This window comes from Zingiber officinale, chromosome 7B (assembly GCF_018446385.1).
Source record: "Zingiber officinale cultivar Zhangliang chromosome 7B, Zo_v1.1, whole genome shotgun sequence".
NCBI lineage: Eukaryota > Viridiplantae > Streptophyta > Magnoliopsida > Zingiberales > Zingiberaceae > Zingiber > Zingiber officinale.
Window position 1 is genome coordinate 16,171,865 of NC_055999.1, and position 12,583 is coordinate 16,184,447.

General features: G+C 41.2%; 1 protein-coding gene across 1 annotated transcript; it reads right to left on the reverse strand.

Annotated features, from left to right (window-relative positions):
* Positions 1–1,479: 1,479 nt before the first annotated feature.
* Positions 1,480–5,227, reverse strand: LOC122005412 (ras-related protein Rab7-like). The gene is made up of 7 exons (XM_042560444.1): positions 4,996–5,227; positions 4,851–4,877; positions 4,641–4,740; positions 2,449–2,595; positions 2,280–2,360; positions 2,023–2,168; positions 1,480–1,769 (listed from the first exon to the last, which is right to left on the reverse strand). Exons 1-7 carry the CDS (start codon positions 5,046–5,048, stop codon positions 1,700–1,702), a joined length of 624 nt encoding a protein of 207 aa, XP_042416378.1. The 5' UTR covers positions 5,049–5,227; the 3' UTR covers positions 1,480–1,699.
* Positions 5,228–12,583: the final 7,356 nt, after the last annotated feature.

Below are 12,583 nucleotides of genomic sequence, written 5' to 3' on the forward strand. Positions count from 1 at the left end.
TTGGTCTGTCCAAAAGTTGAGAAGGCAGCTATCTGGGATCGTGGATCTGGAGTTGACGAGAAAAAGACTCTATATTGTCCTGTAAAATCGAGGGTATTAGTGTCGGATCAGGGAAGGAGTCCTCAGCATTGACCCTCTGACGCTCAAGACAGTTTTCGGTTTAGGAGGAAAGAATAGTAGCAGTGAACAGTAGCAGAAAGCGTGTAGAAAAATGAAGTCTCACATATCTCCGTATATAGATAGAGACTCCTTTTTATAGTGTCACTGTAGCGTCTGTGTACACATCCCAAAGCATATGCATATTTTTCAAAGTTTTCTAGAAAAAGATAAGTCAAAAGTGTCCCTAACATCTTTTCTTAAGCGAGCACGCAAATCTCTGATGTGATAAGCTAGAAGTTTCTAAAGGACAATTTGTCTATAGGACATTCTCCGTTGTCGGCGGCACAAACTTTCAAAAAAAATACTATAAGACGTGTATATAGGTCCCGCTATAGGCCGACCGGAGACCACTCAATCAGGACGTCATTAGCTCTGCCGTGTTGAATGGAGCTATCGACCTCTTCTACACTTGGCCATACTGTTGTGGAGAGGTATATTGCGTCCAATCGGACCTAAGGTCCGATTGACAAGGCCAATGGACTGAATATCTTAGTATTTGGCTCTTAACATTGGCTGCAAGTGCAAAGGACGTTCGCTCGAACGATCTGGTCGACCCTTCATGTTTGACCGGCTCTCAGGGCTCATTCAACCAACTTTGCCTAATCCGCAATCCACAGTCTCATAGTCCACCGAATCCTGTGATTTTAACCGTTTGACTTTGACCTCCACTTCAACCGATCTTCACTACTTTGACATCCATTAGATGTTAATGATTTAGATTTATATGATATATTAAGATGTTTGAACACTAATCTTATAGTCATAATAGCCTATAAACTTCATTTCTAGATTTTATAATGTCTTTGATGTGTATATTAGTATAATTTCACAATACCAACACTTCACTCCTACTTCATTATATACCACATTTGATGATGAGATAGAAATTTTAATAATAAAATTTATTCTATTTTCATTTAATTTTGATTTATCAATTTAAAATTTTAACTCTTTATCCCTTCAAAATTACAAGTGCATATATATAAATTTTGTGAGTGTATACGTCAAATGACCCTTTAGATCTTTAGATCTTGTGAGGATTCTCTTTTTTTATTCTCTTTCAGGATTATTTTGGTTATTAATATTTTCTTTTTTTCATTTTGACTTGAGATCAAAGAGGTTAAGTATTATTTTTTAAACATAGAAGGTAGGAGGTAAACTATGACGTTATATTTTTTAAACATAGAAGGTAGGAGGTAAACTATGACGTTATAGAAAACAGAGAGGACTTAAAAGTTATTTAGCCTAATTAAAGGTATACTTAGCACTAAGGCTCTATTGATGTAGAGCAGACAGAATTTTATTTGTTCTGTGTCAATCTATCTCTGAAACTTTAAGTTCAGTTCCAAGCTAAAATGGGGAATACACCTTCATTTGGCTGAAATGAAGCAATGACGCAGTTCAACCCGAAGGATAACAACATAGTGGGCATCCTCTTAATAAATGATACAGATCCAGAAGACATAGTAAATCGAATCACTTATTACAGTTTATATGAACCCCATAACCTGTAAAAGAGAATTGAGCTACCTGAGTTTGTCTAGCATTGGCAGCCAGTTGATCTTTGCTGCCCCCTGCCGGTGGCCACATCGATAGTATCCGGTAGGTATCTTCACCATAGGCAAATCAAAAAATTGTGATCAGCGTGTTAATCAATATGAATTATTCAAACAAGAAACCCAACTGATATAAATTATTAGAGTCGAATAAACTCTGTTTTTCAGAGCCCCACATATACTAGTGTTATCGAATAAATGAGGAAGAATCCATCCAACATAATAACTTCGATATTCATGTGCAAATTCATAAACTTCAATTTTGTACACCATTCAACTCTCTACTGGGAATCAGAAATGCACTTACATTTCCTCCTCTGGTTCATTCTTGAGAGCAATGCTGGCTATGCACTGGAAAGCAGCTTCCACATTTGTTCCCTCCTTAGCAGATGTCTCAAAGTAAGGAAGGTTGCCCTTTGAAGCACACCATTGCTTTGCCTTCTTCTCAGAAACCTGAAATCTCACACAAAACATCAACTCCGTATGTTATGAAGCACTTATTGATGCAAACACAAAAGGAATCTTCAATCATTGAGAAACATAGATGAAGGAAAACACAGATACCACTCGACTGTTACCGCCATCAATGTCTGCTTTATTCCCCAAGACTATAAATGGGAAGTTATCTGGTTCTGAGGGGCTTGCCTAGACATTTTGAAAACAGAATTAGCTGAGAAAGAATCATCATAACATGTTTATAGCAGACAGGCAGGAGGGACTGCTATCATGCTACCTGAATCAGAAATTCTTCCCGCCAACGGTTTAGGTTATCAAATGATTTCCCAACATTTACATCATAGACAAGAACACAACAATCTGCACCACGATAGAATGCCACACCTAGACTTTGGAACCTTTCCTGCCCTGCCGTATCCCATATCTAAAAGAACGAATGAACAATGTATCAAAATTTCACACAAGATGGTAGGAAAAGGAACACAACTACGATCCCACAAGTAAATATTGGAAAACTCCATGCTAAAAGTTGCAAGATCCTCATCATCAAGCCATATTAATCCTAGCTATTTAGGACCAAATATACAGAACTCATCACTTCATTAAACTCTTAACTAAGCTTTATTATTAATAATATTCAATCTCATAAATCAATTATAATTACATTTACTGGAGTTTCCTATAGTTTTCATCTATACCTTTAAACCTTCAACTCTAGTGATCGTGTCTAACCATAGAATTTAGTAGTTATCTTTGGGCACATTCATCATTTTCTCTCTAGACGTAAGTATTTTGATCAGACCATGTTAACATTTTAATCACAATCAGATTAAATTTTTGTGTGTATTGCTTCTTGATTATCTAAGACTCTGAATCATAAAGCAATAGGTTATTCTGTAAAATCTTCCTAGCAAATGACGGGCACAAGATACTACAAGCTTCACTTTTTTTCAACCAACCACTTCTCATTCTGTCATTCATCATACCATCAACAAATTCTCCATGTTGAACAATAGATCCAACATATGTAAACTATTATAGAAATTCTGTATTTCTTCCATCCCAAGTCATTTTACTGTTACTTTCTTTAAGTTCTTAAACCTCAAGCTTCAAATTTAATTTATTTGCACTTCTAGAATATAATTGTCATTTGCATATAACATATACTATCAAGAAAATCATAAGTTCATCTTGTAGTAGTGTAAACATATAGACAGAGAACTGATCCTTCTCCAAAATCTACTAGAATAATTGTCAAGAGACAATCATAAACTTTTGGCAAGTAAAGGAAAATCATATTATTTGTCTTATTAAATAAATAAAAACTATAATTAATCTACCAAAAGTAAAACTAAATTGACTTTAAGATACATTTGTTTCATCTATTGCTTGCCAACAAATAAACCCTTTCCTAAAATTTCAATATAAACTTACTGCCTCTATAATTAGAAAAAGATTGTATGCTACCTTTATTATAATAAATCAATGTTACAGAATTTTTTCCTTCACTAGACAAACATCTTTTTGGTTTTCAACACACGGGTACATAACTCAGTGAGATAAACTATACAGTGATATCCTAAGCTCTTTCAAATATCAATAAGAATATCATCCCAGCATAGAGGTGTTCACTGGATGAATGAAACCAAATGGAACCAAACTGGATTAAATCAAATTTTGTTGTATCGTTTCTTAGAAATTGAACCAAACAAAATTAAAACCAAACTAAATCATCAATTTGGATGGTTTTAGTTTTGTCTGAACCGTTTTAAATTCAAACATCATGATTTTGAAATTTCATTATTAATTTATAACTTGTTCTGGATTATTTTTTCATTTACAGATATTATGTTAAACGAAATTACCATAATCAAAATTATCACCTACAAACCTTGCATTATTTAAAAAAAAGTACATATATATTTATTGTGTGAAAGAAAAAAAAATCAATTTTTCTTGGTTTTGTTTATTCTGATGACTAAATCTACTAGGATTAAATACTGCCAAATCCTTTTGGACATATTTACCAAAAGATCTTCTCAATAATTAGTATTTACCAAAACGTCTCCCTATAATTATTATTTTTTAATAAAAAGTGCCATACATACATTTTTTTTTTCAATAATATCCTGGCTGTAGTTTTTCCCTCTAAAAGGTGCCACAATCTGGCAAATTAACTTGCTCAACCAATTTAGGTAAAAGGAAAATACATTTCTGAACATCCTAAGAAAAATGTCTTGGGATGCCTCGAGGCTCAATTGAGAAACTTATGGATTACACAGTGCCAACGAATTTACAGATATGCTCATGACAAAATTTAGGGCCAAAAAAAACTTTGCTTAACACCTAAAAACGTTCATTCCAAACACCAAAAAACGCTCATTCCAAGATACATGGCCAAAGTTACTTTTTTGGGAACGTAAAAACAGATCGATAGAAGAAACCCCAAATCATAAACATGGGACTTACCTGTAACGTGAACAACCTGTCATCGATTTGCACTTCCTTGGTTAAGAAATCGGCTCCAATTGTAGCCTTGTACTGGTTACTAAACTTCTTAGTCACATATCTGATCATCATAGTTAAGGGAAGCCAAAACCATTTTTTAAAATAAAAATAAAAATTCAAGCATGAAACTCACACGGATGCCAAATACCACATTCTTCAACAAGAGGATACTGATTCATTAGAGACGTCTTCCCAACCCTATCACGCAAAAACCAAAAATCATGCCAATCCGAAATAATGAAAATTTAAAAAAAAAAAATCTTGCAGTTTAGCAAAGTTCCAACGCCATATGTGCCAAGAAAGAAGAAAATCCCACCCGCTGTCGCCGAGAATGATCACTTTGAGAAGCGTTCTCCTGCGGGAAGCCATGGGTTCCGATCCTGGTACCTAACGATCAACGATCTCCCGGTTCGCTTGAGCAAGATCGACCCGCGCCTTCCCCTCGTCGACCGAGAACAATCCGGCTTCGCGATTGGAGCGGAGGAATCAAAGAGGGGAAGTTGGAGAAGTAAAACAACAAGTCAATCGCGTTGATTCTGGAACTTTCCACCGTCTCCAGACGCGTACCCGCAAAACTCATTGATAGGCTGACACGTACACAAAAGAACTGTTTGCTGTTGTGCAGCGGCCAGCTGCGACTCTGCGCGCGACTGCAAGAATATTCCATATACGAACGAATAATTTAGCAAATAAATGCAAAAATATTTTTAAAAAAAATCAGAAAAATAATTTATTTATTTTTTTTTGAAAAAAAAGGGTACCTAGTGGTATGGTTGCGAATGGGCCAATCCGTCTCTGGATCAGAAAGAATATAAGAGTCCACAGAGGAAGTAATTGGAAGATGAGGATAGCAAGGAGAAGCTTGGCTTTTAGATTTTGTGGTTTGCTTATACTAGATTCTTTTAACTATTGGCCAGCCGAGTTGACTTTTGCTCTTTGTTTTAGAGCAAAATCCACTACTCTTCCTTTTAAATCTGGGTCCGTACGTAGTTGACTGATTTAGATTATCTTCTTATTTTCTAATAGCTATAGAAATGAAAGGTTACCAACAAGCTTGTTCGCTACAAGAGCACTTAAAAGAGTGTAAATTTTAAGTTCCGACTCTGATTCTCTTACAAAAGTGCAGTAGAAGTGGAAGAAATGATGGGAAGATCTCAGTTGCTCTCTCCTTTATCCCCTTTGTCCTTATCGAGATACTACTGTTTTTATTACTTCAAGTTGTTCACAAGTTGCACCAAATTTCGAAGGGTCTGTGAGTATTTACAATTGTGCAGTACTTAACTGGAATATGTAGCACAGGCTGCGCAAACATTATTCTCCTTGTTTTCTGAGATAAAGCATATAGTTAGGCCAATTAATTAATCTAACATCAATCGATTTTTTCTCTGTTTTCTGAAGTAAAGCATAGTTAGGTCCTGTGTGAACTATGTAACCTCTGCCCTCCCCATTTATGAAGAATTTGCTTTATGATCATGACAGAAGCATGATTATTATATATATACCCGTGAATTCTCGTATAAAGTTCTTGCAGTTTTAAAATTAATTCCACTACAATTTACGGGTAGGTTTCTTGACTTCTTTAAAGTTTAAACAAGTCTCTCGTTGCAGTCACATTGTATACTCGTCAGCCTTTAGTATCTGCAGAGTCTTTTTAAAGAGTTATGTGACGCTTGTTTAAGCTACTTTTTTATAATTAAGATGCCCTAATCTCTTAGTTTAATAGATGCTTTAGTTAAATATTGCGATGATAAGAAATTTGAATTATTTATTGACAGTGCAGTTTTCTTTCTAGAAAGCCACTTGCTTACTGCCATTGCTACGTCGGGCCGATTTCCACTTTTCATCATTTTTGGAAGATCTAAACGAGCACTTTGTAGAGTTCAGTTGCTTGTCGTTTCACTAAAAAAAATTATAATTTAGTGACCGATCCTATTTGAAATCTGAGTCGGATGAAGGTCGGATGAACTATTGTTGGTGTTGACAGAGGGGCGACTAAGATACCGTTCTCATATACGCCTTCAAGAATGGACCCCCACGTGATGTTGACAGACAACGATCACTATACCGGTGGTACTTGAATTCTGTGCACACTCAGACAAGCACACAGGACGTTAGAGGTCAAAAACTAAGAAAAAAGTCCCCGGAGCATGCCCTCTGACGCTCAAGTCAGGTACTTTTTCCTAAAAGAATAGTGTACGAACGAGAAAGGAAAGCAGAAGACAAGTGCGAATGTGCGAGAGAGGGTACCTGCGTAAGGGAGAGGACCTCCCTTTTTATATGATAGTGCGTACCTTCTGGAGCCTGACTGATGTCAGAGAATGTCGGATGTCAGGACTTGTCGGGTGATAGGGGACACGTGACATCCTCCTATAGACTGAAGGAAGGTTCCATTCGTAGGTGACCGTAGACCATTAGAATATTCCCTGACCTTCAGCAGTTATTCTCTGACAGACGGTTACGATTCTCTAGCCTTGTTGTCGTGTAACACCTCTTGTCCCGACCTTCTGGCCTGACTAGGAATAAATGGGGCAGCTCATGCTGTTCTGTTGGGTATAACACCTGCCCCAAACCTTAGGGAGTCGGGAGCTGTGGTGAGATCGTCCGGGAGCCCTTCTTCAAGAAGAAAATCGGCTCAAAGATGAGACCATTGCTCAGCAGCGTCGCATTATTCAATCTACCAAAGAAGAGCTGATTCAGGCGTGATCTTACTTGAAGCAGGCAGGCCAAGCGGAACACCTTTGCTCAAGTTGTCGACTGGCTACTAACACTAGAACTGAATCCTGATTACTTAGATGTTCTTAATGTGGAAATGAGATTTTGAGGGGTGTCCCATGTTCTTCATTAAATAAATACAAATCTGGTTGGGCTTCAGTCTTTGTTTTTTTTTTTTTCCTTTTTTCCTTGCTTCCCTAGAACTTCTTTGTTTGCTAATAACCTGCCCAGGAATAAGAGTGTAAAAGGCAGACCCATGAGTTATTAAGCGCGGTAGTGTGCTTGTTTATAGCTCATGCGAAGGTGCAAGGGTGAGAGTCTGAAATCTTATAACTCATGTTGAGGCGAGAGTCTGGAGGTGTGAGAGCATGCTCACTTATAACTCACGCTAGGGCGAGAGCCTGAAATCCTGACCGAGAGGTCGTTGGTTGTGAGACCAAACTCACTTATAACTCGCGCTGGGGCGAGAGTCGAGAGCCCAATCGAGAGGTCGTTGGTCGCGAGAGCATGCTCGCTTATAACTCGCACTAGGGTGAGAGTCTAGAGCCCGACCGGGAGGTCATTGGCCGCGAGAGCATGCTTGCTTATAACTCGCACTAGGGCGAGAGTCTGGAGCTCGACCGAGAGGTCATTGATCGTAAGAGCAAGCTCACTTATAACTCACACTAGGGCGAGAGTCTGGAGCCCGACCGAGAGGTCGTTGGTCGTGAGAGTAAGCTCACTTATAACTCGCACTGGATGAGAGTCTGGAGGCATGAGAGCAAGCTCACTTATAACTCTGGGGCGAGAGTCTGGAGCCTGATCGAGAGGTCGTTGGTCGCGAGAGCATGCTCGCTTATAACTCGCACTAGGGTGAGAGTCTAGAGCCCAACCGAGAGGTCGTTGGTCGTGAGAGCAATCTCACTTATAACTCATAGTGGGGTGAGAGTCTGGAGGTGTGAGAGCAAGCTCACTTATAACTCGCGCTGGGGTGAGAGTCTGGAGCCCAACCAAGAAGTCGTTGGTCGTGAGAGCAAGCTCACTTATAACTTGCACTAGGGCGAGAGTCTGGAGGCGTGAGAGCATGCTCACTTATAACTCGCGTTGGGACGAGAGTCTGGATGTTTGACCGGGAGGTGATTTGGAGGCCTGACTGAGAAGTGATCTAGAGGCCTGACTAAGAAGTGATCTGGAGGCCTGACCAAGGATGTATCTGGAGATCTGACTAGGACTTGATCTGGAGACCTGACCAGGAATGGATATGCAGGTTTAATCAGGACTTGATCTGGAGACTTGACCAGGAGTGGATCTGGAAGTCTGACCAAAACTTGATCTGGAGGCCTAACTGAGAAGTGATCTGGAGGCCTGACCAGGGATGTATCTAGAGATCTGACCAAGACTTGATCTGGAGACCTGACCAGGAATGGATCTGGAGACCTGACCAGGACTTGATTTGGAGACCTGACCAAGACTTGGTCTGGAGACCTAACCAGGACTTCATCTGAAAGTCTGCCCGGAAAGTAGTTCGGACGAGCAACATTTGTTGCTTGAAGGGATTGTGCTAGGAGATTTTAGCTTAATGCTCCTACAACCACAAAGTTCAATACATAAGGTTTTAGTCAACTTTAAACCTTACTCTGGTTTCTAGGAGGAGTGAAGGCGCAGAATTTGAATCAACACTTCCCGCTGTCTTCTTCTTCGTTTCTCGAGGCCGGCGTATCAAATTTTCAGTCCTTGAGGCATGGTCTTCACAAGGTAGGGCGTTCCTGTTCGCATATCCCCTTCCATAATTTTCCTGTCACTTCCATCATAAATGTCCTTTCCTAGGGAGATGATGCGTGCCCCACGAACTTAACTCGTCATACTGTATGACGCACACTTTTTTGCACGTGACCCCAAATCGCTTCCACTTTTCAATCTGACGGCTGACGTGTGCTATGTCGTTTCAGTTGTCCGGCTCACTTCCCGATGCTTCCTAAGGATTTTGATTTAAAACCCCTAAAGGCTGTCCGTCGTCGTTCGTTGTCGCTTCGACTTCTCTTTTCCTTCTTGCTTTCGTTTGCTCGCCTTCTTCTTCGTGCTCCTCCCTTGTCCTCTGTAAGTATTCTTCCATTTTCATCTGGCACCCCTTCTTTTGATCCTATAATGGTTGGCAAGATGGAAGTGTCCTGGTATGCGTACTTCCTCTCCGACATAGATAGGAATGACCTTGAAGCAATTCAGTATAGTCTACAACTTTCTGAAGCCTACACGCTCCATCCTCCAGGGCCTCATGACCATCCTTCTTCCCCTCTTACCGATTTTGTAACCTTTTTCAAGGATCAACTCCTTGGCGGTCTCGCTTCCCTATCCATCCATTCTTTTCTTCCCTTTCCATCAATACTTTGGTGTTTCATTATCCTAGTTCACCCCCAACACCTTCCGCGTCATGTGTGGAATGGTGATCCTTTACCACCTATATCAGATTCCTTTGCCGCCACAACTTTTCCACCATTTTTACAACCTCAAACGCTCAGAGCGGGGTATTTTTATGGTGCAGTCCAGGGTCAAGTATAAGTTTTTTAAGGGGATGTCTTCTTCCAACAAGGGTTGGAAGTCTAGATTCTTCTATGTACAATTGCCCGAGCCAGCATCCTGGCCTGTTGAGTGGCGCTACACTCTTCCAACTCCCTTTGAGCTACGCGACCACCAACATCAACCGCAATGTCACACGACTTTCGAAAAGTTAGAGGCGTATAGCTTTGGCTCTTGTTGTTGTTGTGAGACAGCATGCTACACACTTTTGGGATCAGACCCATCCGGACGCCTTTGGCCACTCCTTTTGGTAAGATCCAATGTCCCCGCTTCCCGGTCTTCGCTAACTGAGGTATCTTCTTTCTATTTTGTAGAGGCCACCATGTTTCACGCCTATGCCCTTGATTCTTCTAAGCTTCCTAGCGATATTTTGAAGAAGCTAGGCCCAAAAATTTTAGAGGGCCATGAGGTTCGTCAGGCCCCACAGGCCAGTGCCTCAGCAGAGGCTTCCTCTCAACCGTCTAGGGATCTCAAGACCCTTGGAACATAATCGCTCCCTACCAAAGCGACCGCAGGTAAGAGGGCCCCCTCTCTACCTCCAGAGAAGCGTTTGCGCCTCCAGCGCAAAAGGAAGCGAGTCATCCCATCAGTCCAAGCTTCTCCATCGAGGCCTCCCCTTTCGCAAGCTTCCTCCAAGGCCAAGGCAAAACCCCTTGCCCAGGTAACCCCTTCTCTAGTAACAGAGGATGTGACCTCTCTTGCCCCTGTTTTGGTCTCGGAGCATACCATCTCCCGAGTGGGAGACCAGCTCAGGGATTCCACGACCACATCTCTTCCACCTCTTGCTCCTACTTTGGCACCTGCCTCTTCTTCGCACCCCGAGGAGCGCTTCAAGAGCAAATATGTCTTCACCTCCTTCTTCCAGCTACCGTCTCTCTAGGTGTTGGGCCCCATTCTTTCGACCAGCGCTTCTCCTCACTATGGCCAGGTGAAATTTCATGGGGCCTTGGCTGAGTCATGGAAGACTTTCGCTGACCAAATTTTGGAAGGCCCACCCCTGGAGTTAGCCGACCTGTTCTCCAATCGGCTAGTATCGGTGAGTTTTTCCTTTCTTTTTCATACCCTTGAGATAATGCTAATGTTAATCCTCCCCTACTCTCAATAGACCTGCACCCTGGGTTTAAGCATATCACAATACGTGGTCGGCCTGCAGCGGGAGAACGAGTTCCTTAGGGCTCACCTTCAAGAGCTGGAATCTCCTACAACCACCAGCCACGTTTTTGATTTGACCACCTCTGATAACCCGATGTAGTCCTATCTTCAGATTGTCAGGAAAAAAACCCAAACTGCCAGGTACCTGGCCTAGGTAGAGTCCGAGAAAGTGCAGACCCTACAGACCGCTCTGAAGATGAGCAAATCCAAGTTTAAGTCTGAGGGACTACGTCGTGCCCAGATCGTGGCCGATCTGGAAGAGAAGGAGGCTGAGGTGGCTACCCTTTCTTCACGGCTGAGGGAATTGCAAGAAGCGCATACTACTCTAGCGAGAGATCTAGAGGCAAAAAAAGATAGACTTGTCCGCTAGCACCGACCGAGAAGCTGCTCTTCAGAAGCAATGGGAGGTAGCCAAGGCTACCCTCCAGTCTTTGCATGCGGACCTTTCTAAGGCCAAGGATGAGGCTGCTACCGCACATTAGGAGTTGACCCTGGTCCAAGATGATGCAGACAAGACCCAGGGCGAGCTGAAGGATTATCAGGCCGGCGAGGTTGCCCATCTGGAAGCTCACAAGGCCACCTACCTTGCCTCTAAAGAATTTGGAGCGAAGATAGGTGGTCTCATCGACTGGATGGTCTGCTACGGTGGTGTAGGGGCCCTCCTGTAGCTTTATGAGAAAGGCTACCTCTGGTCGGCCCCTCCTGAAGATTTCTTAGACAGGGGTTGTTGGTTGCTACTCGGAATACCGTCCTAGTTCTCCTGTACAAAAATTTGTACAAGCATAGAACTATCCTAGCTACCCATGTGTTCTACTAAAGTTAAATTTGGATTGCAAACGATGCTTAACATTATTAATCCAAATTTATCCTTTAGAAGTTAAACTTGAATTGGGAACAAAACTTAACATTCTTACTTCAAGTTCAACCGATGTGATCTTCCTAAGTTAAACCATATTACAGAAGTTAATCAAATATCTATTTTAAGGATAGGCTTCTAGGTCAAAGTGGCGAGGCACTAGGCCTTCTTAGGTATGGGATCATCCACCACTGCCTAGACAAAGTCTTTCAAAGAAATCAGATATTTAAACTTCTCACAACAAACAAGGTTTAACAATAGAGACCTCAATAGAAACACATTATCGAAACAAGAAATCGAAACGAAAATCGATAACAAAAATGATAATTAACATCGATAACTTTTTGTGTTTGGTTTTTCAAGATCTATACAAAAGATGAACTAGTTATGATGCGGAAACTAATAACTAGTTATACCTCTTGTAACTTATAGACCTCTTGATTTTCTATTGTATTCGTCTTCTTATCTCGGACATCGTGTGGGCGACGATCTACCAAGATGAGAATCCACCCAAGCCTTCTTCTTCCTTCCAAGTTTCGGCCACCAACTTTCTCCAAGAGATGATGAAGTTCGGCCACCAACTTTCCTCCAAGGGATGCTAGACAAGAGAACCTCCTTCTCTTCTTCTTCT